Source organism: Durio zibethinus, chromosome 6 (assembly GCF_047325235.1).
Source record: "Durio zibethinus cultivar Kanyao isolate XHJ-2024 chromosome 6, ASM4732523v1, whole genome shotgun sequence".
Lineage (NCBI taxonomy): Eukaryota > Viridiplantae > Streptophyta > Magnoliopsida > Malvales > Malvaceae > Durio > Durio zibethinus.
Genome location: NC_143167.1, coordinates 7,427,937 through 7,453,919, shown reverse-complemented (window position 1 = coordinate 7,453,919; position 25,983 = coordinate 7,427,937). Strand labels below are relative to the sequence as shown.

General features: G+C 31.3%; 3 protein-coding genes and 2 pseudogenes across 5 annotated transcripts; all 5 read left to right on the top strand.

The window, feature by feature from the left end:
• The first annotated feature begins 8,863 nt into the window (after positions 1–8,863).
• Positions 8,864–11,723, top strand: LOC111285551 (G2/mitotic-specific cyclin S13-7-like). The gene is made up of 8 exons (XM_022875055.2): positions 8,864–9,136; positions 9,735–9,832; positions 9,941–10,177; positions 10,262–10,387; positions 10,467–10,715; positions 10,805–10,966; positions 11,046–11,227; positions 11,311–11,723. Exons 1-8 carry the CDS (start codon positions 9,097–9,099, stop codon positions 11,465–11,467), a joined length of 1,251 nt encoding a protein of 416 aa, XP_022730790.2. The 5' UTR covers positions 8,864–9,096; the 3' UTR covers positions 11,468–11,723.
• A 2,105-nt stretch (positions 11,724–13,828) lies between these two features.
• LOC111285706 (uncharacterized) lies at positions 13,829–18,817 on the top strand (annotated as a pseudogene). The gene is made up of 9 exons (XR_016342780.1): positions 13,829–14,269; positions 14,389–14,486; positions 14,692–14,759; positions 14,947–15,019; positions 15,277–15,386; positions 15,500–15,604; positions 15,890–15,989; positions 16,821–17,043; positions 18,687–18,817. The product of XR_016342780.1 is annotated as an uncharacterized LOC111285706 (transcript).
• On the top strand, positions 17,620–20,058 carry LOC111285548 (2-oxoglutarate (2OG) and Fe(II)-dependent oxygenase superfamily protein). Its single transcript, XM_022875042.2, has 4 exons — positions 17,620–18,573; positions 18,687–18,862; positions 19,283–19,353; positions 19,431–20,058. The coding sequence occupies exons 1-4, from the start codon at positions 17,917–17,919 to the stop codon at positions 19,640–19,642; spliced, it is 1,116 nt and encodes a 371-aa protein (XP_022730777.2). The 5' UTR covers positions 17,620–17,916; the 3' UTR covers positions 19,643–20,058.
• A 3,787-nt stretch (positions 20,059–23,845) lies between these two features.
• LOC111286774 (epoxide hydrolase 2-like) lies at positions 23,846–25,954 on the top strand. Of its 2 annotated transcripts, XM_022876968.2 has the most exons (3): positions 23,846–24,417; positions 24,990–25,231; positions 25,474–25,954. In XM_022876968.2, exons 1-2 carry the CDS (start codon positions 23,932–23,934, stop codon positions 25,104–25,106), a joined length of 603 nt encoding a protein of 200 aa, XP_022732703.2. In that variant the 5' UTR covers positions 23,846–23,931; the 3' UTR covers positions 25,107–25,231; positions 25,474–25,954. The 2 variants fall into 2 exon arrangements, with proteins under 2 accessions (XP_022732703.2, XP_089618160.1); XM_089762034.1 differs by lacking the exons at positions 24,990–25,231; positions 25,474–25,954 and adding an exon at positions 24,618–24,755.
• On the top strand, positions 25,487–25,954 carry LOC149518398 (epoxide hydrolase 1 pseudogene; annotated as a pseudogene).
• Positions 25,955–25,983: the final 29 nt, after the last annotated feature.

Below are 25,983 nucleotides of genomic sequence, written 5' to 3'. Positions count from 1 at the left end.
AAGTGAGAGACAAAAGTAAAAGTTATGGAAGAACGGGATGAATTGGTATTAGTTCCAAAGAAAGAGTGTCAAAAATCAGTGTGTAAGAAAAAAACATGTGAATTTTTTAAATTGGTAAAGCATAATGAGTATTTTTTGGTGGAATAGTTAAATAAAATGCCAGTTAGAGTCTCGTTATTATTGAATTCTAAACCTTATTGTAATGTTTTACTATAGGTGTTAAATGAAACATATATGGCACATAATGTATCTATAGAGTATGTCAATCATTGGGTTGAAAACCTAGTAATGCCACATTATATAGCTTTTAGTGATAACGAGATTCCTCTAGAAGGAAAAATAAGCACCAAAGCATTGTATACCATTATTAAATGTAGGAGCCACACCATAGCTAAAATCTTCATTAATAATGGCTTTGTGATTAATATAATATCTATGTTAACCCTAACAAAGCTACCTGTTGATTTGTCGCATATGAAAAGTAGCCATAAAGTTGTTTGAGTTTTTTATGAGACTAGATGTGAAATTGTGAAAGATATTAAGATGTCTTTGTAGATTGGGCCATGCACATTTAATGAAAAATTTTAAGTGACAGATATCTCTTTATCTTATAAGTGCTTATTGGAAAGGTCATAAATCTATATGGTAGGTCTATTCTTTTTTTCTTACATTAAAAAAACAAGTTTAATGTAGAGAGACAATTGAAGATTATGTCTGGAAGAGAAGATCTTTCAGTAACATAACCTATGAATACCCTATATGTAAAAGTTGTTAAGGAGGTGTTGCAATGTTCTTACTAATCTTTCAAACTTGTCAACATTGTAAACGAAGGATCTAACTTATACTAACCTTGTTTTGTAAAGATAGTGGTGAATTAGATTATTAATAATGATTGGTATCCTAGGGCTAGGCTAAGCTAGGCTAGGTAAGAATTTGGAAGGAATAAAAGAGCCTTTAGCAATAGTTGACAACATTAAGAGGCTAGGCTTAGGATATAAAGTAGAAGGTAAAGAGATGAAAAGGATCTAAACAAATAAAATGGAAAAAATGATAGCAAGCCTTAAAGGTTATGAACTAGAAGTGATGCCAATGATTATCCCTCACTTCTATGACGCTTTTAGACTAAAAGGGTATATGTATTCGGGTTCAAATGAATACTTTGATGACAAGCTAGAATTGACTATGGAGGAGGCTTTCACTAAACTATCTATCCAAGTAATTGGCAAAGAGAATGAAAGGGGTTAGGAGCATGAAATGTTCTTCTGCTTATGTCCTCTAGGCTATGAACTGAATAGTTTGAGTGTCATCGAGATGCTACTATCCTTAAGACTAACTCAATGTAATTGTAATCCCCAAATGCTTATGCCTAAAAGCATTAAGATATTCTTTATATATGGGTTGTTTTTTTTTTTTTCAATAAAATAATAGGAAGATGCATTTTTATCATTTCTTCTATTTGCTTTTAATTTCCATTTTCTTCAAGCCAATACATCTTGCCAATATCTTTCATTTTACTCAATTTCAGGTTATCAAATGAATATGAAGATAATCATAATAACAATAGTGATTTAATTTTAAAAATTCAATAAACACTGACAAATTTGGCAAGGAAGATAACTTCAAATAATATACTCTGCATTTGGACTTAATGAGATTAATCGAATATAAAAACAAATTGATTAAGCCTTATTAAGAAGTAATTGAATTGATACATTTAGACGATAATGAGAATAAGAAAGAGATTAAGGTCAGTGCATCACTTCAATTGGTAGAGAAGCAAAAGTTAAAAAAACTACTCTAAGAATTTATGAATGTATTTACTTGATCCTATCAGGATATACTCAAGCTTAATATTGAAATAATGGATATATGTGCCCCTGAAGTCAGAATGTAGACTAGTCCAACAAACTGAGAAGAATGAAACCAAAGATGCTATTAAAGATTAAAAAAGAGGCAAACAAGTAGTTTGAGGTGAGTTTCTTACAAGTGCCCAAATATCTAGAATGGGTAGCTAACATAGTACTTATCCCTAAAAAAGATGAAAAAGTACAAATGTGTGTTGATTATAGTGACCTGAATAAAGCTAGCCCAAAAGATAACTTTCATTTGCCTCACATCGACACATTGGTAGATAACACGTTTATACATTTTATGTTTTCTTTTATGGATAGATTTTTTAGATACAACTAGATAAAGATGGCTCAAGATGACATGAAAAAAACTATTTTCTTAACCATGAAGGCCACATTTGTTACAAAGTTATGCCCTTTGATTTGAAAACATTGGGGTCAGTTGTCAAATAGCCATAGCGACACTCTTTCACGACATGTTGTATAAGGAGATCAAGGTGTATGTGGACTATATGATTGTGAAATTTTATAAAAAAGAAAACCTTGTCACCAACCACAGAAAGTGGTTTAAGAGGTTGAAAAATTTTCAACTCAAGCTAAATTCGTTCGAATGTACATTAGGGCTAAGTCAAAAAGTTGCTAGGCTTTGTGGTCAATGAAAAAGGGATTAATATCGATCTAGACAAGATATGTGCTATTCAAAATTTGTCACCTCTAAGAAGGCTAAAAGAAGTTTAAGATTTTTTAGGTAGATTGAACTACATCTCCCACTTTATTTTTTAAATTACCTCTAAATGCGATCTAAGCTTTTTCACAAGAATAATTTTGGTAAGTAAAACAAAGAATGCTAAGAGGATTTTGATAAAGTTAAGCAGTACTTGTCAAATCCTTTAATGTTGGTATTGCTTGTTCTAAGAAGACCATTAATCTTATATCTGACAATATACAAAATGTCAATGAAATGTGTGTTAGGGTAACAAGATGAATTTGGTAAAAAAAAGCAAGCTATCTACTACCTGAATAAAAAGTTTATAGAATATGAGTCCAAATATTTTTTATTATATAAGATGTGTTGTGTATTGACTTAGACATTTAAAAGACATAGATAATGTATGCTCTATCACAATACTTAGCTCATAGTAAAACTAGATCTAATCAAGTACATCTTTGATAAGCTTTTGCTATTTGGAAGGATTACAAGGTTACAAGTAATACTCTCATAATACAAAATTGTATACGTGAGCCAAAAAGTAATAAAAGGAAGTGCAATAGTCAAATTTCTCACAAATCAAGCTACCAAAAACTATAAGCAAATGAAGCTTATTTTTTCAACAAGGATTTAATGGCTATTCTCAATTGACAGAAGATGATGATGGTTAGAAGTCCTGGATATGTACTTCAATGAACCTGCTAATGCCTTATGACATGAAATTAGAACAATTATAATATCTCTTGAAAAATAATATTATCACATTACAACAAGATTGAATTTCAGTTACACTAATAGTGTTGCTAAATATGAGGCATATGCCATGGGTTTACAAACTGCTATAGATCAAAAGATTAAAGTATCAAATGTTTGGAGATTCAGTTTTTGTTATCTATTAGTTGAAGACAAGAGATTCAAAATTCATCCCATATCATAAATATATTTAAAAGTTGATTAAGCAATTCAAAGCCATCTAATTTAAACATTTGCCTCGTGTAGAGAATCAGATTGTTGATGCTTTAGCTACTTTGGCTATAATGATCTAGATTGGTGGAAAATGATATTCAACCCATCAAATTAGATATAAAGGATATGTCGATATATTGTTCTAATGTGAAAAAGAAAAATGATTGAATGTCATGGTATTATGATATCTTACAGTATGTTAAGAATCACTAATATCCATACCAAGCAATAGAGAATGACAAAATAGTTATTAGTAGGCTAGCTATAAGTTTTTTTCTCGATAGGGATGTTCTCTATAAAAAAGGTCGAGATCAGGTGTATTGAGATGTGTAAATGCAATTAAGGCAAAGAAGATTCTTAAAGAGGTACATGATAGAATATGTAGGGCATATACGAATAAACATATAATAGCTAGACAGATTATAATGGCTAGGTGTTATTGGTTAACAATAAAAAATGATTACATTGATTATGCTCGAAAATATCATAAATGACAAATCTATACTAACAAGATCCACGCTCCACCCATTACTTTACATGTTTTGGCATTACCCTGGTCATTTTTTATGTAGGGCATGGATGTTATTGATCCTATCATCTCGGAGGCCTCAAATGGGCATAGATTTATTTTTGTGATAATGGATTACTTCATAAAATGGGTAGAGACAGCCTCATATAAAAATGTGACATGATTCGTAGTTTGTAAATTTATAAAAAGAGATATTATATGTAGATATAATATCTTAGAGAGGATCATTTCATATAATGTCAATAACCTTAATAGTAAGATGATTGAAGACATATATGCCAAATTCAAGATCAAACATGATAACTCTACACCATATTGTCCAAAGATGAATGGTACAATAAAAACAACAAATAAGAATATTAAAAAAATTATTGAGAAGATGATCCAGACATATAGAGACTAGCATGAGAAATTATCTTTTACTTTATATGCTTATTAGACATTAAAACTAACCTCTACCGAGACAATCCATTTTTCTTGATTTATGGAATGGAAAATGTATTGCCAGTGAAAGTAAAAATCTTATTTTTGAGAGTCATAATAGAAGTTGGATTAAAAGAAGTCGAATGGATTCGAGAGCATTATGAACAATTGAATTTCATTGAAAAATAGAGACTAATAGTGCTGTGTCATGATCGGTTATATTAGAGAAGGACGATGAAAGCTTATGACAAGAAGGTTCAACCTCATCATTTTTTAGAGAGTGAGTTGATTTTGAAAAGAATTCTCCCGAATCAATATGATAACAGATGCAAGTGGATTTTGAATTAAAATGGGCTATATGTTATGAAAAAAGTTTTTTTTAATAGAACATTATTCCTAATGGAGATAGATAGAGATGATTCACCCAATTCCATAAATTTTGACGCTGTGAAAAAATACTTTACTTGAAATAAAAGAGAGAAAAAAAGAAAAAAATAAAAGAAAAAAAAAGAATCAAGTCAAAAACTCGAAAGGATATTTTAAGTAAAAAAAAAGGGCTCATCTAAGTTAAAAACCTAACAAGTTAGCTTAAATGATGAGGATACAACATTATTTGGGAATTACCCAACATGAAGGTTAACATATTATGATGAGCTTTAAAGTGTTAAGTGCATCAAGTGGTTGAGTTTTTACAAAGAATTCAAAATATGTTGTCATGATTATCTATTTATTCATTTTGGAAGCTATTATCCCAAATGTCCATCTTTGTAATTTTTTTCTTTTTACATTGTGGTTACTAGAATTATTCTATCATTCTTTTCAAATAAAAAATATTCCATTTCATTCCTTACTCTTGTATTTTTAATGCTTATATCTTTTTTCTCTTAAATGCCTTGCAATGAATAGAAGAAATATGTGATTGTATTTTACATCTTGAAATTGAAATAATGATTGATAAATGAATAATGGCATTAAAGATTTTTACATTACCTTTGGAAAGTTAAAAATAATAAAGACAAAAGATGAAATATTCAAGGCCTGGTAAGGACACTGACTTTGGAAATGAAAAAGAAAGATTTCTTTAAAAGGAAAACATAGTTGCTACTATTGAATAAAGAGATGATGAATGATTAATTGGTTTTGTTCTCATTGCTCGAAATTTGAAAAGTTTCGAATCCAAAAAAAAGTGTCTTGAAAACCTATGTACCACAATTGATAATGTATTAATTGACATTTGCATTACATATATTTTTAAAGTTATGTGCCTTCATATTGAATGAGCCTTTAATTTTTAAAGTCGTGTGCCTTCATATTGAAAGGACCTTTAATTTTTAAAATCGTGTGCCTTTATATTAAAGGAGCCTTTAATTTTTAAAGTTATGTGCCTTCTTTCATGTTGAAAGAGTCCTTAATTTTTAAAATTGTATGCTTTTGCGTTGAAAAAGACCTTAATTTTTAGTAGTTGTGTGCCTTTATATTCAAAAACATTCCAAAAAAAAATAAAGAATAATTTGAGCCTAGACATAATAGATTGTCTATGTTTTTGCACAATTTTTATTGCATAGAAAATGCATAAAAATGGACAACTATAAACACTTTATTTAGTTGAGGTCCCAAACTAATTGGGCCTGGACTTACTCTAAGCCCAATTACTAGATTTTTGTTCTATGTATTATTTATTTATTTATTTATTTCATGTTTTTATTTTGTGTTTATTTATATATTTTTATCTTATTTATCGTATTTACTTATTTTTTATTTTTATTTTTATTTCCTTTATCTATTTTAAGTTTTATTATGGTTTATCTTAGATTTAATTTATCTCATTACTTGGTTATTTCAAAAAAAAAATTAAAGAAAATTGTAAATGGTTGAAACTTAATTGAAAAAGGATTGACCAGTGATGAAGTTGGATTAAATTTTATCCTTAAGTGATAATTCATGCTTTTAAACTTCAAAATTAATAAAGGATGTTTCTTGGAGATAAAACCCATCCTAACCCGGTGATAAGGTGGGATTTTGAAGAAATCAAATTCTAGTAGAACACTTATTAAACCAGAACAATGACCTATAAATAGGCCTTGTAAATCATAGCAAAGACACACAACATAGATAACAATTAGAGCAACAAAAAAATTTTGAGAGAAAAAAGAAAAAAAAAAGGTTTTTTTGGAAATTTATGAGTCATGAGATTTTAATTTGGTCTAGTTAGTGTTTTGAAGGATTCCAGAAGCCCAAAAGGTTTTAATTTTTTTTAAAAAAAATTTATGGAAAATTTTGGAAGAAGTTTGAATTTTTCAATGAAAGTTTAAATTTTTTGACGAGATTTGTAGTTTTCAGTGACTTTTTTTATGACACTAGAATTTCTCAACAACTCCTTGAATTTATCGATGATGATTTCTAAAAACTATTGAGTTTTTTGGTGAACTTTTGTAGAAACTAATAGCTAGGAAGCAGAAGGAGGAAAGAGAGAAGGTTCAGCAGAATTTTAAGAAAGAATAAAAAAATTTACCTTTTACATTACTCTAAAACAATGTCATTTTGAAATCCTTGACCCGAACAAGATCTGCATGTTATCCCAAAGTCTGACCTGACCCACAATGCATGACCTATTTTCTAGTAACCTTTGTTGAAGCCAAGCTAAGCCACTCCTTCAGTTGTTTGGTTTCTGTAATTGAGCCACAACTTAAGTTGAGTTGAGTCGTTCCCATTTTGGTAAATTTTTTAAAAAAATTTATTTCGTTTTATTTTATTTATTTAAAATTTGCTTATTTTAATTGTTTTTAATGGGAACTTTTTTATTTTATTTATTTATATTACTTGTGTAAATTTTATTTATTTTAATTGATATTTTAACAAAATTTAAAATAAATTCATAATTCCTATGAAACATTTGAGGATTTTTATAGGTTTAGAAATTTTAAATTATAAATTCTACTAAAATATTTGAGAATTTCATAATGAATTTTTTTTATGAAAAATGAATTTCAATTCTACCAAATGATTGAAGGATTCAAATTTTGAATTAAGTACTAGCAAACAATTAGAGAACTTAATGAATTTTTTGAAAAAATAAATTTTCAATCCTATCAAATTATTAGAAAATTTAAATATCGAGTTAAATCTTAAAAAACTATTGCAAGATTTAATGACTCTTTTTAAAATTTCATGGAAAGGTTTTCAAATGAAAATCTCACCAAACTATTGGGAGATATGTATCGAAATAAAATCCTATCAAATTATTGAAGAATTTTATTAATTATTTTTAAATTATTAATTTTTTGAAAAATACATTAATAAATCAGATGAAACCTTTTCAAGTGAGACACTAGTCTCTATGAATACTCCTAAGATGAGAAAATTGTCTTAAATTACTACTAAACGGTTGGAGTAATTTTAGGATCGATTTACAATAATTAAATTATTAGGTAAATAACTAACATGTTTTAAAGTTTAGATAAAATGAAATCAAACTGGTACCATCTTTTAGATAAGTGTTGTGAATGTGCTATAACATTTCTTACATATAACTGTATTCTTGAACCTAGATATGATTTTATGGATTAGAATCTATCTTTTAAAGATATTTGAGTTTAGTTTAGGACTTCTCTTTAACAGTTCAGTTAGGTGACTAATCACACCTAAACAAAAAAAAATTTGTGACAACTCTCTAAGTTTATCTAACGATAGATCTATAGATCTTTACATTATGACAATATATAAAATTATAAATTTTTAAAATCTGATCCGAATTCGAACTAAATTTTTATACGATCCAATCCAAATAGAATTTCACCAAATCGGTTCAATTCATCAATTTTTTAAATTTAACTTTTTTTAATTTTTTATATATTATTTTAATATAATTTTTAATATATTGAAATAGATTTAGATATAAAATAATTATTTTATCTTATAAAATTTTAAATATATATAAGCTAATAAAAATATATAATTTGATTCAATTTTTTTCATATTTTAATCCAAAATTTAATCTAAACTTAATATATACCTTTAATATCATCACCAAACAAAAACAAATCAATCCAAAACTAAATCAAATATTCAATTTTCTTACCCCAAATGCGGTTAAGGTTTTATATATCATTGAGTTCCTAATTTTTTGTCAACTAACTTGTCTTTCAAACTCCAGTCGGCCCAATTCCCATCTCTGCAAAACTCAACCCAACCCAACTCATTAATCCACGCACCCAAATGCCCGTACACCTATAACGGCTAGAAAATTCCAAAACAAGGTGCTTGATAGCCGTTAGATTCGAATTCAATCAAACGGTCAAAATTCGATTTCAGAAATTGGACCGTTGGGGAGAAGCGTGCCTTCCTTTTCACATTGCTTCAAAAGGAAATTCGACTATTGAAAAAGGCAATTAACAACTCATTCTCATTAACAAAGGCAAATCCATTCAAAAACTGAAAAACAAGAAAGAAAAATAGCAGAAACCAAGAACTTTTGCATTAAGGAAAAGAGTTAGAGGGTGGCGACTAGTAACCTAGAAGGGGAGACGCGTGGAAGCCGTCTCCAGGTGTTCCTTTCATCTTTGTTAGCCAGCATTGGTGGAGTTTTAGGCCAGGCTGTAGAAAAAGAAGAAGAACCGGATATGGCGCCTAGAGCAGTTGTTCCTCAGCATGAAAACAATGGTTTTTTTTTTTTTTTTTCTGTCTCTTGATTCTTTCTGGGTTTTGATATTTGCGTTCATTTCTGTTGAATTTTGAGATTTTTTTCACTGATCATAGGATCCTTGGAGGGGTTTTTCTTATTTGCTAGTTCTGTTGTTTGATTTTGATTCTATTTCTTTTCCTTTCTGGGGATATTTTGTTAAATCAGCTTCAGGATTTGGACTGGTTCTTTAATTCACTAGTATTCGTTTTTATTTTGAATGACATTCTGAGGCTTCTGTAGTTTGATTTGCTGACTTCCTTTTGTTAAACGTAGAATTGTTTGGTTAGTTTCTTTAAGCTCTATTTGGTTCATGGAAACTTTGAAGGGAAAGAAAATATCAAAGAAAATCAAGAAAAAAGGGAAAGAATTCTTGTTTCGTGATGCATGGAATAGGAAGGAAAATATATATATATATATATATATATATTTATGTTGATTTCTTATCTGAAACATAAGAAAAAGAATACTTCTACAAACATAAAATCAGAAATAAGATTTATTGGGAAAATTATTCATTGTTCATTGTTTTGATATGTTCTATATTATTCTTGACTTTTGGGGTTTTTCTTTTTTCAGGAGAAGTGAAGCAGAAAAATGTAGTAGTAGATGGAAGGAATCGAAGAGTTCTTCAAGACATTGGCAATTTTGTCAATGAACGAGCAGCACAAGGAAAGGTAGTTCCATAAACATTAAATTTTCCTTTTCCTTCTCCTCACTTTTAGTCATAGATACTCATAGTTGCAAATAGTACCAATCATTAATTGCTCTTGGTTTGCTTGTAGAAACCAATTACTGAAGGAGTTGTTGCTGTTGCACAACCTGTGAAAGGAGGTGGTGTCACAAAGGGGGTAGCAGCCCAAAGGAAGGCAGTTGACAAGGTTGACAAACCAAAACCTGAGTCTGTGATTGTGATAAGTTCTGATGAAAAAACTGAGAAAAGTAGACATGTTAGCAGAAGCGAAGGATCTTCCAAGAAGGAAGTCAAAACCCTTACTTCAATCCTCTCTGCTCGGAGCAAGGTTATATATCAAGTGAAAGAATTGACTGCTTTTTTGTTTTTTCGTGTTGTTTACTGTTTGTGGATTGAAATGATTTCACTTCAGGCTGCTTGTGGACTTACCATTAAGCTTAATGATTTGATTGAGGACGTTGATGGAGCTGATGCTGATAATGAGTTGGCTGTTACTGAATATGTGGATGATATCTACAAGTTCTACAAGCTCACAGAAGTAATAATCTTTCACTTTTAATTGTGATTTTTTTCTTCTATATATTTCATATGCTAACGTCACAAGTCTTCTGATGCAGGACGATGGTCGAGTACGTGACTATATGGATTTGCAGCCAGATATCAATGCCAAGATGAGATCAATCCTGGTTGACTGGTTGATTGAAGTCCATCGCAAATTCGACCTTATGCCAGAAACACTCTATCTTACCATTAACATTGTTGATCGATTCCTTTCAGTGAAGGTTGTACCTAGAAAGGAACTGCAATTAGTAGGCATTAGTGCAATGCTAATAGCATGCAAGTATGAAGAGATTTGGGCACCAGAGGTACTTTTTGTGTGCATTTTATAATTTGGTTTTGCTTCTGCTGATATTGCTGCTTCTCTTACTTTGTCTTCTGGTTTTCAATTTTACAGGTCAATGACTTCGTTTTCATATCAGACAATGCTTATGCTAGAGAGCAGGTCTTGGTCATGGAGAAATCAATCTTGGATAAGTTAGAATGGTACCTAACAGTTCCTACTCCATATGTCTTCCTCATCCGGTTCATCAAAGCCTCTATTCCATCTGATGAAAAGGTAAAATTTTATCTAACAGCTCGTCCCTTCAGAATTTTTTAAGTACAGTTTGGTTCATTTTGGGTGAAAATGCATGCAGATGAAGGATTTGGTGTTTTTCCTTGCTGAGCTTGGTCTGATGCAATACCCAACTATAGTTTTGTACTGTCCTTCTATGTTAGCTGCTGCTGCGGTATATGCTGCGAAATGCACCCTTGACAAGAGCCCTCTTTGGAGTGAAACTCTGAAGCACCACACAGGCTACTCTGAAGACCAGCTAATGTAATCCCTCTTCCATTTTTCCTTTCTTTTACTTTTCCAATTTTGATCAAAAAATTGATAAGTTCTTTTCTGATGTGTAACAGGAATTGTGCAAAACTGTTGGTCAAATTACACTCCAAAGCTGCAGAAAGTAAACTCAAGGCAGTATACCGGAAATTCTCAAGTCCAGATCGCAGTGCCGTGGCTCTTCTTTCACCCGCAAAAAGCCTTTTACCAATACATGATGCAGAGATATTCTGACTACAAGATTATAGTTGAATGCTTTTGTGTTCCTTGATCTTTTCGATAGGGGTGATCATGTTTCTGTTATGATCTGCTATCTGTACATTTTGTTCTTTGAAGTAGGATTTGACTGTTACTAGGAATTTAATATGTGACCAAGTGTGATGTTTTGCAAATGTTGATGCTTAGCCGCATTTTGCTTCTAATCTCTTTCAAACTAAATTGTTATTGTTGATGAGACATATATTATTACATTTCTCGTTACTTGGCCTTTTGTTATTTCTCATATTACATATATTTTGCACCGACGAGTTGATCCTCATTTTTTTATCAGAAGGGTGTTGTTGAGAACACTGATTATTTGCCCTGATGGATTCAGGAAATTGTTTTTAGTGAACTAGAATATATGAAATTTTTTCGCACAATTTCCGCTCCATTTTTAAATCTCCTCTGAACTCACGGCATCAAATCTTACAAAATATTGAGGCCAAGGGAGAAATGGAAAAAAGCAGGATAATAAGACTTACTGAAACAATCTGTAAGATATGCACTGTTATGCAGTTTATACTTTTCAAGGTTCACTGTGGCATGTGAACAGCTCTCATCTCAAGCTGAATGCTAATATGTATTGTCATCGTCTTCAGTGCCAGACGTAGAGGCTATCAGAATTTGGACCAATTACTTCAAAATTTTACCATTTTTACATGTAGAAGTAGAACCATATATCTTAAATGAACCCTTTAAAATACTTTTTCCTCGCTCCCTCACAGAAAAGACAATCACGTCATTCAGTTTTTGTGAATCAGGCGAAAACTTGGTTGGAAAGCGAATTGTGGTATTGGCTGACAGGGAAAGAGTTTTCGTAAGACTTTGTTTACGGTGGGGTAATAGAATAGTTTCTTGGAAAAAGATATACGGGGCTTTCGTTAGTCTTGAGCATTTATTTCATTGCATGATCTTTTTCGCATTATTTGTATCATCTCTCTCAAAATTTCCATTTTTATTCCGTTTTTATGAATTCCTCAAAAGTTATAATGTCAACAAAAATTGTTTGCGGCGTTTACAATCTTCATTTCTGTTTGTACTAATTTTGGATTGGGGAAAGAGCTCGGAGATAAACTTTGACACGTCAAATATTGGTATGGAGCTCCGACTTGAAGGTATTCGTGTGTATGCAAAAGAAAATGAAAGTTAAAGATAAAGGTCAAGACAAAGGATATTCTTTACGTTTGCATTCCGATATGTAAGTCAATAAAATTAGGTCGATCAAAGAGTAAAAAAGCAAGAAGGAGAGAAAGATGAATTGAATAAACCTTTCTTCTTGATAATTGAGTCTCTCTATTTATAAGTAAGCTGACGGGATCATAAAGGGATAATTAGAACAAAACTAAATTAAGGTGACACGACAATCTCAGGTCAAGTTAGCACAAATGATAAAGATATCTCTGATTGTCTGTTGAAAGCTTTGAAAGAAAAAACAATCACTATATCCTTTTAAACATCAAATACCCTTAACAATATCATAAGAAGATACTGTGATAAACAATACTCTAGTTTCTTTCTCCATGAGAGATGGTTAGAGTTGGACAACAACTTTATATATCTTAGAATTCTCCTTTTCATGTTATGCAAAGATAAATGATTTGAAACCAAATCAATAATATATTTGCATTGGATGATGAATGTTATCAACTTCTTCAATGAATGAATGCAGATTCTGTTCAACAAGACTATGATAATGAGTGCAGATATTTTCTTAAATCAAACAACACTTTAGATTTCTTTCCTTTTTTATGCACTTATATTTTACCATTTTTTTATTGTGCCTTTGACTCCTGGAATGTTTGAACATAATATGGACCAAAGCAATACACTGTTCTGTATTTTTTGCCATTGATGCTCCCTTGAGTAGCAACTTCCACTACCATTCCTTCTCGTTTGTTCAAAATTAGGTTGTCTTAGAATTTTTTTACAGTAGAGTTATTTTTGAATTTTTATTATCACAATTTTATAATTAAATGTTATATTATTATATGCTTTTGCTATAAAAGATTTTGAAACCATCTCCATCCTTTGGTGAGCATAAGTTTTATTGTGAGTTGAGTTGATAGAGTTATTAATTGGACTTAAATTAGCAAAATAATATGGTAAAAGATTAAATTTTTATGAATTATATTAAAATAATTAAATCTCAATTTTTTATGAATATATAGACTAATTACATATTTTGATCTATTTTCCTTAGTAATTCATTAGTAATTGAAAATTTTTTTTATTAAATTTTAAAACATCAATTACTTAACATATTTTTTTTATATATATATATTATAATATTAATATTTATTTTTATATAATATAAATTACCTAATATCTAAACGAGAAATGATGTATATTATATAATTGAAAGACTAAATTCGGACTTTGAAAGTTGAAGTTAAAGGTCTAGCATCAAAATCAAAGGGATCGAAAGAAAAAAAAAGAATGGAGTTTGAAAACCTTTTCTATTTATTTCGTTTTTGGAGACGGTAAGACAGAAAATAAATAAAATTACAGATATCACAAGGAAAGAAGAAAGAAAGGCACCAGCGCCAGAGAGCAATCCAAAGGCCAAAAGCTTTTGTGTTTTCCATTGGAATTGAGACACTGAAACCCAAGAAGTCAGGACAGAGGTAGATGGTATGGGATATAAAACATTTCTGGTTCTATTTTGGCGCGTGCAATTACCTACATGTACCGATTGTAAAGACAAGGCTTATATCAGGGGAACTGGAACTGCCACCGTCACAAGCCAAAATCATATCAACTCTTACCTGCCTGCAGGTATTCTCAAACTTGGTTTTGCTCCTTCAGTTATACTGGAATTTATGAAAAAACTGCTCAGTAATTGTTTCTTTGAGTATTGGTTTTGTTTATCAATTGTTTATAAAAGTCGGTTACAGGACAAGGCATAGAGATGGGACTGAGTAAAACAGAATTGAATTTTCGGAGGTTACTTGTAGCTGCACCCCAACAACAAAATCATTCTAAACTCATACATGTATGTCCGCTCATGTTTCAACTCTTATTGTTAATTATATTCTCTGGAGATGGTTTAGCTTCCTTGTCTTTCACGGACTGCTGACTGGTTTTCTTCCTGAGAGTTTTTATTTTCCTTTGAATTTTGTTTTCCTTTTATATGATTTTTTTTTTCCTTTTAAATATGCGAATGATGTAAAGAATTCAACTTTTCTTTTCCTTTGCAGTATGTTGCTACTTTATGAGAACTATTAGAACAGTTAGCTGAAGAGAGAACACCAGAAGGTTTACCAAGGTTCATTTTTCTTCCCTTATTATGCTTTAATTTGATTGAGCTGCTTCTTGGTTTTAATTTGTTAGGATTACAATAATATAAGAGATGCTTTTTCATAATTGATTCTTCTCTTATGTAACAGATTTAATTGCTTTGTTTCTGAGATAGCTTATTAACTTTTCAATTTTAATTTGCATTTCTTCCCCAGAGTTTCAAGTGCTGTGGTCAATGATTATTCAAAGGAGATTGAGGATGTTGCTTCAGAATTAACAGCCACAGTGGTGTGTTTATATGATCTTTAAAGCTTATCTTATAATGATTCAAAGAGTAACCGGGATTTGTAACGGAAAAATCCAAAAATACTAGTTCTGAAATTATAAATGTCGAAGAAATAAATTTTTTCTTCCATGGCTGCATCAGTCTGTATGCATTTTGCTTGTCTGCACATGCATGCTTGTCCATGTGTGTCCACTGACTCTTGATTCTTATTTACAGAGGTTGTGATAGTTAACCATTCTTTTATATGGCTAATTTCTAGCCCAATATTAAGGTATCCCAAGAGCCCGACAGAAGAAACTCTTTTAAACAGAGTCCTAAATCAGATTCAGAAAATCACATGCCTTCTTCTCCAGGATTAAGGAGAGTTGTGTAAGTGAATCTTAAGGACTGAGGATGAGTATAATTCATATTAGCTCTTGAAAAATGCTCTTTTTTTTTTTTTATCATAAGTTTTGTTTTGATTGCTTTGAGCAATTGAACAGGCCTACCTCAAGCATCGAAGATAGAACTCTTGGCACCATTGAGGCTGATACATCTACACCTATCAAACTGGATGCTGCAGCAGAAGCGCATATACAGAAGCACAGGTATCATTTGATATTGCTATTGCTTATTGATACTTAGAGTCAAAATTATGCTTTGTCCTAGATAGAGTTAACATTTTATTAAGAGCAAATTATGATATCTCCCTGCCAGAAGGAACTGCAATTATGATGAGTTCAGTAAATGGCTCATCTTGCAATTATACTTCATATGTCAAAGCTATGTCTTAATGGACGTACCCTGAATGATTATAAAGCTTGAAGGTATCTCCATGTTTATCAGTTTACATTGCTGCTAATGGCTGTTAATTTTATTCTCCTCGAAAACAGAAAGCTTCAGGAGGATTTAACAGATGAGATGGTTGGGTTGGCAAGGCAACTTAAAGAGAGTAGTCTCATTATGAGCCAGTCATTGGAGAACACTGAAAAAGTAAATTTCACTTGTTTACTATTGAGTGTTCCATGGTTCCTTACACTGATAATCACTCTTGATAGGACATTGCATGTGTCAATTTTATATGTTTTGGAGAATATGGAAGCAGATAATTTTTTACTTATTATTTTACTCATGTGTATGTCTTCATTTGTTTATAAATACTGTGAAACCTTGTGTGGTTTCTTACCGTGCATAATGCACATTGAGAGTTGATGCATTATGAGATTAGAGTCTAATTTCTCCTCTGAAGCAGTTAGTAGTATCCTCATTACTGGATTTAAGTCTGGATTAGGTCACATTTTATAAATTTCTAATGAGTGGGATTACCTTAATTCAGCTTACAATGTAGGTACTTCTATGAAATAACTAGAATGGTGGCTAGGTTTTAAACGTATAAAAGGATGCTGTAATAGTATGTTATATTGTTTATATATTTCTTCTTGTGGTATCTCACCTACTCATTTATTATAGCTTCTTTGTTTTTGTTTTTTTTTTTTTAGTGAAAATGGAAATGACATTATATTGAATTGATGTTTTCATATATAAGTCACCCATTGGATCTTGGTGTCTGACTCTAGACGATTTGATCAAGTCCTGATCCAAAAGCAGATTTTTGCCAAGTTTATGCATCTCTTTTATCCCTTTTGTTCAACTAACGGAGCATTTGGGATTTTGATGTTTTCCTGATGCACCTCTGGGCATTTATACCTATTATATGTGTGAATGTGTGAGTGTTTGTGAGAATTATCTTGCTATCTTACTTTCCATGTTTTATATTACAACTGTTTGTTAGTGGTCTAACAAACTGATTATGGCGTATTACAGATACTTGATTCCACAGAGATGGCTGTCGATCATAGTCTTGCTAGCACTGGACATGCTAATGTCTGTGCCATGATGATATATTCAGAAACTTCTAAGACTACATGTTTCCAATGGCTTCTGATCTTTGTCATGATATGTATTTTTATCATGGTTGTGCTCCTAATTCGCATGACATGAAATAGTTCTTGAGAATGAGGACAACTCACCTGGCCAGACCCATGAGGTAATGCTACTACCTTTAGAATGATTCACCCCATGATTAGCTCCTGGTCATGTTTTATTAATGTGTTGCATTTAGGTTTAACTAGCTATCCGTTTGTAGAATTGAGGTTTAGTGGCGGTCACAGCTTTAGTATTTGTTGCTGATAACAATTAACAATTGATTATTGTTCAATTCTGTATATCCCCATTCATCTTCTCATCCTTGGTGAAATTAATGCCAGTCTTGGGTGCATTTATATGTGCCCAAGCCTCCCTGATACCATGTCAGTGGAGAATTCACTTTGAAAAAAATAGAAAGTGGGTTCAAATTATTCTCAAAGTTGGATATTACACTATAAGAATTGAACCATAATTTCTTGTGCACAATCCAGAAGTCCCAAAATACTCGTGATGCATCTTCTCTACATCAACTAAGAGATTATTAATCTCAATCAAATAGGATTAGCCCTTCATTATGTGCTGGAGCCTGACTTCTTACCTAACTTTTGCCTCCTAATTGTGCAAGTGAATTTTCTGCAAGCAAAAACTTAAAATATGAATGCAAATCACCAAGGCTGCCAGTAGCTGCAGCTTTGCAATCAAACATACAGTAAATCGTTTTGTTTAATTTTAAGACTGGTTTAATGAAATTTACTTACCACATCATATGGCAGATCTTCTCAATTGTCACAGATAGGCACAAACTTTAAAAGCTAACACAATGTGCAACAACATTAGATGGTATAGCCATGCAAATTTTCAATGAATTAGAACAGTTAAACGTCTTTCCTTGGGAAAAAAAATTTGGTAAGAGTCTTAGAGATATGCTAGCTTAATAGTGGCTCCATCTCCAAGTGAAACAGCCCAAATCCAACATAATAGAGCCGCTGCTGAAATGAGAGGAAAAGAAGTAGAATCCCTGTGGGAGGAAGTGAGGGAGGTCAGCCTAGGAAACTCCGTGGACCGCCTCCACTCTCGACCCACCCCTATCCAGTTCCTCAGAGACTTTGTGTCCCAAAACAAACCCTGCATAATCTCCAACGCCATCTCTCACTGGCCAGCCCTTTCCCTTTGGCCCGCCCCTTCCTACCTCTCCACTGCCCTCTCCTCCTCTCTCGTCTCCCTCCATCTCACTCCCGATGGATATGCTGACGCCCTCGTCCCCCACCCTTTGCACCCTTCTCTCTGCTTCGTCTCAGCCCATGTCCAACCCACCCCTTTCCCTCAAGCCCTCAGCCTCATCTGTCAGCCACCCAATCACTTGGTAGCATATTTGCAGCAGCAAAACGACTGCTTCAGGACTGAGTATCGGGAACTCAAGTCCGACTGCGATGGCCATATTCCATGGGCTTCTGAGGCCTTAGGTTGCCTTCCGGAGGCCGTCAATCTCTGGATTGGAAACCATCTGTCCCAGACTTCTTTCCATAAAGACCATTACGAGAATTTGTACGCCGTCGTCTCGGGGGAGAAGCATTTTTTGCTACTCCCACCTACTGACGTTCACCGGATGTATATTAGGGAATACCCAGCAGCTCGGTACTCATATTCCGAGGTTTTCTCCTTCCCGCTATTCTTGAAATTGGGTGATTAACATTACTCGTAGAAAAATTGGAAACCCTTTTTTTTTTAATTTGTATTTGAGAGTGTTGTTTTCTTGATTTACAGGAGAGTGGAGAGTTTCGTTTGGAGCTTGAAGAACCGGTGAGATACGTGCCATGGAGTAGTGTCGATCCTTACCCAGCAACGGGGAATGAGGAGCAGGAGAGGTCGAAATTTCCGTTGTATTTTAATGGGCCTAAGCCATTTGAGGTTACCGTCAAGGCTGGAGAAGTTCTCTACTTGTAAGTTTTCCTTCTCTTCTTATGATCCTCTAATGTCTAACTGATGACTGTAGACTAATTTTCTCCAACAATTTGCACATCAATTGGAGTAATTCATATTCTAGTAAATGGTATGATCAGCCTCTCCTTATATTCCTCATTGTCCATATGCATTGTGCATCAAAATTTGTTTCCACTTTCCCAATCTGAGTTTTATCGTGGATGGTGACAATTGCTTTTATATGCTTTTCATTTCTGCTGTCTGTATTACTGTTACATTCTTATTTTAAGACTCTATGTTTACCCAATTTGAATTGGATGACTACACAATTGAAACTTAAAATAAAGCTTGTATGGTTCTTGAGAATTGTGGTTTTCATATTAAGAAGGAAAGTGGTTTTATGTGGATCATAATCCTTATGTTTCGGCGGGGTGGTGCAGGCCAAGTATGTGGTTTCATCATGTTAGACAGTGTCCGGGAGACGGAGGATGCACGATTGCTGTAAATTACTGTAAGGATTAAATGTTTTCTTGTTGCCTTATTTGGTTCGATTTCTCAGAAGATAAATCGTGCAAGTTTTATTTGCAGGGTATGACATGCAATTTGATATCAAATATGCATACTTCAACTTCTTGCAATCACTTCCTTACCAATCAACTGATGATCCAACGATACCAGAGAGTGAATGTGAGGATTCAGGACCTTATGCATCTCCCAAACATTTAAACAGTAGATTCTATAGTGGTGAATCTGAAACAAACAATGTGGAGGAGGTCAATAAAGACCATGGGAATGTATAAGTACTGACCTTTCATTCTTGATAGTAGGTTTGTGTGATTCTTTGAGGCAGGGAACTTGAGAAATCTCAGGGACCATGAGAACTGCTGCCTGCCGTCAACATGACCACAATTTTGATAGAGTCTCAAGAGAACTGCAGTGTGCTTCTGCTACCTGAAAATGATGGCAACATTAGAGAACCTTAGAAACTTTTTTGAGTTGGGCCTGATGTCCTCAACTGAACATATTCGTAGTCTGGTAGATGATGAAACTCACGTTCATATGGACGTGTAGCTATGGTTGGTATCAGCATGCAATTGTTCAGGGCATTTTACTCACAGAGAAACGTGTGAAGTTGCTTTGGATTTTGTTTATGTGAAACATTTTCGAGAATTGATTGGACATACCATATAATATATGTTATCAATATTTTACTTATTTTTCAGTTTTATGAATGACCTTTCTCTATGGAATGGATGGTTACGTTTTCTTCATGTATTCCTCTTTAGCTGTTTTTGGGAAGCAAGTTGGTATGCATATGCAAGAGGGAACTTTTAATTAGATCTAACAATTTGTGTATTTTTATTATATAAAATATTGATAATTTATGCATTTATATAATATTTTATATGAAAATTATGTGATATGATTTGTATTTATACAAAAAAATATAAATTTTTTTTATTTTTATTAAACTCATTTAAAATTTTAAATCAAATTTTATTAATGATTTTTTCGGTTATTATGTATCAAAACTGTCATATCTAATTTTAATAATCCTTAATAATTTGCAAACCTGCAAAAATATGAAATCTAAAGTTAATGCTCGTAACTGAGCTCAGCTAAATTGCTCTCTTCTCTGATAGTAGCGAAGCTGGCATCTCCTCTTCTTTGTTTCACAAATTCGATTTTTATATGGTAAAATCAGTAGGCTGTAAATTGTTTATTACCAGCTAAAGTATAATTAATTTTCTCAAACCCTTTTTATTTTTGCAATTTAATTGAATTTGGAAGGTGGCGTTTATGGTCAGCGAGTATTACGGTGCGCTGCAGCTTTTAAACCGTTGGATTTTACGGTTTGAATTTGCTACATTACGTGGCAGTTTGTATTGGATCTGGTGACATTGATTTTGATGAATTATTATTATTATTATGATTGTGATTAAAAAATTTTAATAAAAAATTTATTAAATAATTTTTATTAAAATTAACATTTAAATTTAACTGTACTTTATTAGAAATGCTGTTCCATGCAAGCGACCACTGAATGAGAAACACAATTAAAGAGTTAGAAACTGATATAAGACAATCAGAGTAGAAACGCAGGATTTGCGGTAAAAGTATATATTAAATCAAATGGTATAACATTGAAATAAAAAATAAAAAATTGTTTTTCTTTTTACATTTTAATTTATTATCATTTAAAAATACAAAAACAAAAAAACTAAGCTTAGAAAGATTTTTTTACATTTTAATTTTCTGTAATGTATTTATAATTAAACTGCAACTTCCTCTTTAGAAGATTTGGACTAGAGATTTTTCAATATTGATATATAATTTCAATCCCTCAAATATCTATACGCAGTTGTAGTATAGATATTTAGAACATGAAGAGGAGTGCTTGCTTTGTTTTATTCTTGTGATTTCCCTCATTTTACCGCAAGTGAGCTTTCTCATATTCACTTTCTAGTTGATTTTGAGTATAATTTTTTTTTAATTATAGTTATAATCAAGTATTATATTTGTATAATCAACTATTACATTATTAAATAATTAACTAATAAACTATAACTTAATTAAATAATCAAACCCATGTGCCCTAGAACTTAAACCTAGGTTTTTTTAAGGTTATATCATTCAGTAAGACTTGAATTTGAATATAATCTTAAAAGTTAGCCTATCATTAAATAAAACATATTATTTATAATTTTTTTTATTATAATTTTGTAATTAGTTTATCATATCTAAAAATTATGCAGAAGTTCATCACTTAAAAATATAGAGTCAAAATAATTTTTTTATGAACCATATCTAATATTAAATTTTAATTAATTAATTATATTACAATATTTACAAAAAAAAATTACATTATAGTAATTGTTTATACTCTCTCAATAGGTAAGTAACAAATAAATTGTTGATAGAGACTAAAAAATAGTAATAAATAATAATAAATACAAGAACACTTAAAAGCGATTAGTTTTAGGCTTTTTTTTTTTTCTTTAAATAATAGTTTTAGGTTTTTTTTTATAAAAATTTTAGGGGAGGAGATGTCGTTTTCTCATTTTAAAATCAAGAAAGATTGTAAAAAATTAAATCTGAATCTTATATAAAAAAAATTATCAAATTTTACTAATTCTATTAATTCGGTTAACTTAACCTCTCTTTAATAAACCTTTTTATAACTAACATATTTTTTTTAATAAATTACAAGTATAAGAGAAGTTACAATCATGATTAAATATTAATTAATTGAATAATTAATTATTATATCATAATTAAATTATAATTATTGAACGATAAACTAATAAATTAAAAACATAACTAAATAATCAAATTACATACAATCAAATTTGAAATTAATACTTCACAATTTTAGAATTTCTTTTTTACCACTAAATCAAAGTTTTAACATGATAAAAACATTGAATTTGGACTCAAAATCAGAAATACTCCAAGATCCTACCATCATTTTTTTATTTATTTGGGCGAATATCCTACATTTTTTATAACAATTTTCAATAGGGCATAGGACATCTCTGCCCATTTGCATGCCTTATGTCCAGGGATCAGTAAGTTCAATTTAGCTTTACTTTGGATAAATATTAATAAAGGAAAGGAAAAGAAATGAAAGAAAAAAAAAAAAAAGAAAAGAAAGTTTTTTAAAGGAAAAAAATATATACATGTAACCCTTATTTAGATAATTAAAATTAAAAAATGAAAGAAAAAGAAAGAAATTCTAACAACTATTATTTGAAAAAAAAAAAGATTCATTATAATAATTTTTTTCAATTATAACATTTCATTACTTGTGATTTCAGAGCACTCATATATTATGATATATTTGTTATCTTATCTGATATCACAATTACTATTATATCAATGATTTTTAATCAAGTGAAATTAAAAAATATTTTACAAACATGCATTGATAGATTTTGAATTAATCTGACATCTCATAAACCAAAAAAATATATCTATTTATATTCAATTATTCATCAAAATTAAATCATCAAAAAATTATAAAAAAATTTTATATTAAAAGAGATATATGAAACTTACTTTTAAAAAAATTACAGAATAATTATGATCTGCTTAAATTTTTTTGATTAAATTTTTAATATTAATAAAAAAATTGAACATAATAATCTTTTTATAAAAAAATTTTTCAACTTTTTTTCTTTAACTTTTCCTCCAAATTAAAGTAATAAAAAAAATTAATTCACAAAAAAAAAAAATTTATTTGATTTCTACCTTTTTTTTTCTTTAAATTACAAATTTATTCAAACAAAAGAATAAAAATTTTATTTCTTTTATATTCTTTTACCCTTTTTTTTTTTGCCCTTTTCTTCTTCTCCCCTCAATACAAACTCACGGTTAGCGAATGTTTGTTATCAAGGAACCCATCAACAAAATCTGAAAGTGAAAAGACAAGCTACAGAAAAGTGTCTATGGGAAAATGACATGGGAAAAAGGTAGTTACGAGAATTTCAGTTCTCTTTTCATCCGTCCAAATGAGAGTCCAAAAGGCGAAGAACTTGAGGAAAATTAAAGTTTCATTATGTTTTAATCTTTTTCCTTTTGCAAAGTACAACCCACATCCAATACATTAATATTACGTTTATTTTATTATTGTTTTATTATATCAAAAAAATAAAATTTTAATATAAATAAAAAAATATTTAACTCAAAATTAGATCTTTAATGTTTCTTCAATCACTTTTAACAGTTAAATTAAAAACTGAGTAACTACTTATGTTTTATTATTCTCTCATCGTTTTGTGCTCCATAAACAGACAACTTGCAGACAAGTTGACTTTATTGTTGGCCTCGATATTTAAGACAATTGACAACCCAAAGAATCAGAACCGTGAACTTGAACCGATATTAAAATATTTATAAAAAAAATGATATAATTTAAAATTTTAATAAAAATAATATATTAATTTAAAAAAATCAAAAAATATAATTTACATTTGACGTATCATAAAATAAATAGAAAACGATATGCCAAAATCTATTCAGCACTGTAAAAAGGGCTACAGTTTCATATGCAAACATAGATAATCGAGAAAGAAAGGTCTGTGAGTAGATGAGTGGTGAGGAAATGGAAGGGATAGAACACAAGATAGTGGCGGTGAATGGTATAAACATGCATGTAGCAGAAAAAGGGCAAGGCCCTTTGATTCTTTTCCTCCATGGCTTCCCCGAGCTATGGTACTCTTGGCGCCACCAGATCCTTGCTTTGTCTGCCCTTGGCTACCGAGCTGTGGCTCCTGACTTACGGGGCTACGGTGACACTGATGCCCCTGATTCAGTCACCAGCTATACATGCTTCCATATAGTGGGGGATCTGATTGAGCTTCTGGAAACAGTTGCTCCTGACCAAGAGAAGGTGTTCGTGGTAGGACATGACTGGGGCGCTTACATGGCTTGGTATTTGTGTTTGTTTAGGCCAGACAAAGTGAAAGCTTTGTTGAACCTGAGTGTGCCTTATATTCAATCTAGTCGACAAATGAAGCCCATTGATGGCTGGAGAGCTTTCTATGGTGATGACTATTACATCTGCAGATTTCAGGTAAAATTTTGTCTGCTTCAAGCATTTTGTATCGCCTTTTTCTTTCAGTTCTTCATTGATTGAACAACTTATTAATTTTGTAACATTCTGGATTCAATTTTGAATACGATATGTTGTTAGTAGGAAAGGATTTGTAACTGTTTCTTTGCCAATTTTAGTTATATCTCAAGAATCTAAAAATGGGTTAATTTTGATCACAGGTGGCTATATTTGTGCTAGCGGTTAATTTATGCAAGGGTTAATTTGACCCTTAAATTATATTATTTTTAATGATTTGATATCCAAATTTTATTTTCGTCAAATATTTTGTATCATTGTTGGCAAATATTGATCAATAAAAATGCTACAGTTTTTATAATATTATTGATTGTTTTTCGGTCATATCAGTTTATTGGTAACAAAATTAATGTGATGCAAAATATTTGACAAAAATAAAGTTTGAATATTTAATGTTAAATTTTTTTGTAAGTATTAAATCATGAAAAATAGTATAATTCAAGAGCTATTTCACACATTTACGCTTTATGCAACTAGATTTCACTTGAGAGCCTTAGCCCCCTTTAACATGGCAGGAACCAGGAGTAATAGAGGCTGAGTTTGCTGAGATTGGTACAGAGAGAATTGTAAGGGAATTCCTAACATACCGAGTTCCAGGTCCAATATATTTAACCAAAGGGAAACTATTCTGACATTCAGCAGATACCCCAATTACGTTGCCTTCCTGGTTGTCAGAGGAGGAAGTTAATTACTATGTCACTAAATTTGACAAGAAAGGCTTTACCGGTGGAATCAACTATTACCGTAACTTTGACCGGTATGTTTCAATTCTTTCCAAGTTTTAATTCATTTATAGTAATGATCATTCATAACAGATAGATGCTTAAATCTCACATCTCACTTTTTTTTTTTTTTTTTATTTGAGATTATCAAAATTTAAACCATGAAACTAAGAGTTCAACACTAACAACAGTCATCTCCTTTTATGTGATGTTATAAGGTCTTCCTTTTCAGGATTGCATCATAAATCCTGTTTTCCCGGTTTGTTTTTTGTGACAGAAACTGGGAACTCATGGCACCATGGGATGGTTGTGAAATCAAAGTACCAGTTAAGTTCATTGTGGGCGATCAAGACCTTGTTTATCATATGCCTGGTGTCAAGGAATATATTGACAATGGTTGGTTCAAGAAAAATGTACCACTCTTGCAGGAAGTAGTTGTAATGGAAGGAGTCGGGCATTTCATCAACATGGAAAAAGCAGATGAGATTAACAATCACATTTATAACTTCTTCCGCCAGTTTGATCAACATTCAAAGTCTTGTTTATGACAGCCCCATTACCTTTAAGCTTTCGTATGATAAATTTGGCTGGGATAATAGCCTTAGTACTCATCCAAGCCTTCATCAGTAAGTTGTCATGCTTGTGGAATTAAATATTTTACTCGAACAATATTGCCTTCTACAATTTGATGGTGCAAGTCAGATACGTACAGGCATAGCTGAGTAGAATATGCAATGGAATGCTTGCATTTTTCTTTATTGTGTCCTAGCTATAATTTGTTTTTATT

Coding starts and splice junctions, on each gene's coding strand:
- LOC111286774 (XM_022876968.2), top strand. CDS start 23,932: ATGAGTGGTGAGGAAATGGAAGGGATAGAACACAAGATAGTGGCGGTG. Junction 24,418..24,989: donor ATTACATCTGCAGATTTCAG/GTAAAATTTTGT, acceptor TTAACATGGCAG/GAACCAGGAGTAATAGAGGC.
- LOC111285551 (XM_022875055.2), top strand. CDS start 9,097: ATGGCGCCTAGAGCAGTTGTTCCTCAGCATGAAAACAATG. Junction 9,137..9,734: donor TCCTCAGCATGAAAACAATG/GTTTTTTTTTTT, acceptor TTCTTTTTTCAG/GAGAAGTGAAGCAGAAAAAT. Junction 10,178..10,261: donor TCCTCTCTGCTCGGAGCAAG/GTTATATATCAA, acceptor ATTTCACTTCAG/GCTGCTTGTGGACTTACCAT.
- LOC111285548 (XM_022875042.2), top strand. CDS start 17,917: ATGAGAGGAAAAGAAGTAGAATCCCTGTGGGAGGAAGTGAGGGAGGTC. Junction 18,574..18,686: donor CTCGGTACTCATATTCCGAG/GTTTTCTCCTTC, acceptor CTTGATTTACAG/GAGAGTGGAGAGTTTCGTTT. Junction 18,863..19,282: donor GCTGGAGAAGTTCTCTACTT/GTAAGTTTTCCT, acceptor GGGGTGGTGCAG/GCCAAGTATGTGGTTTCATC.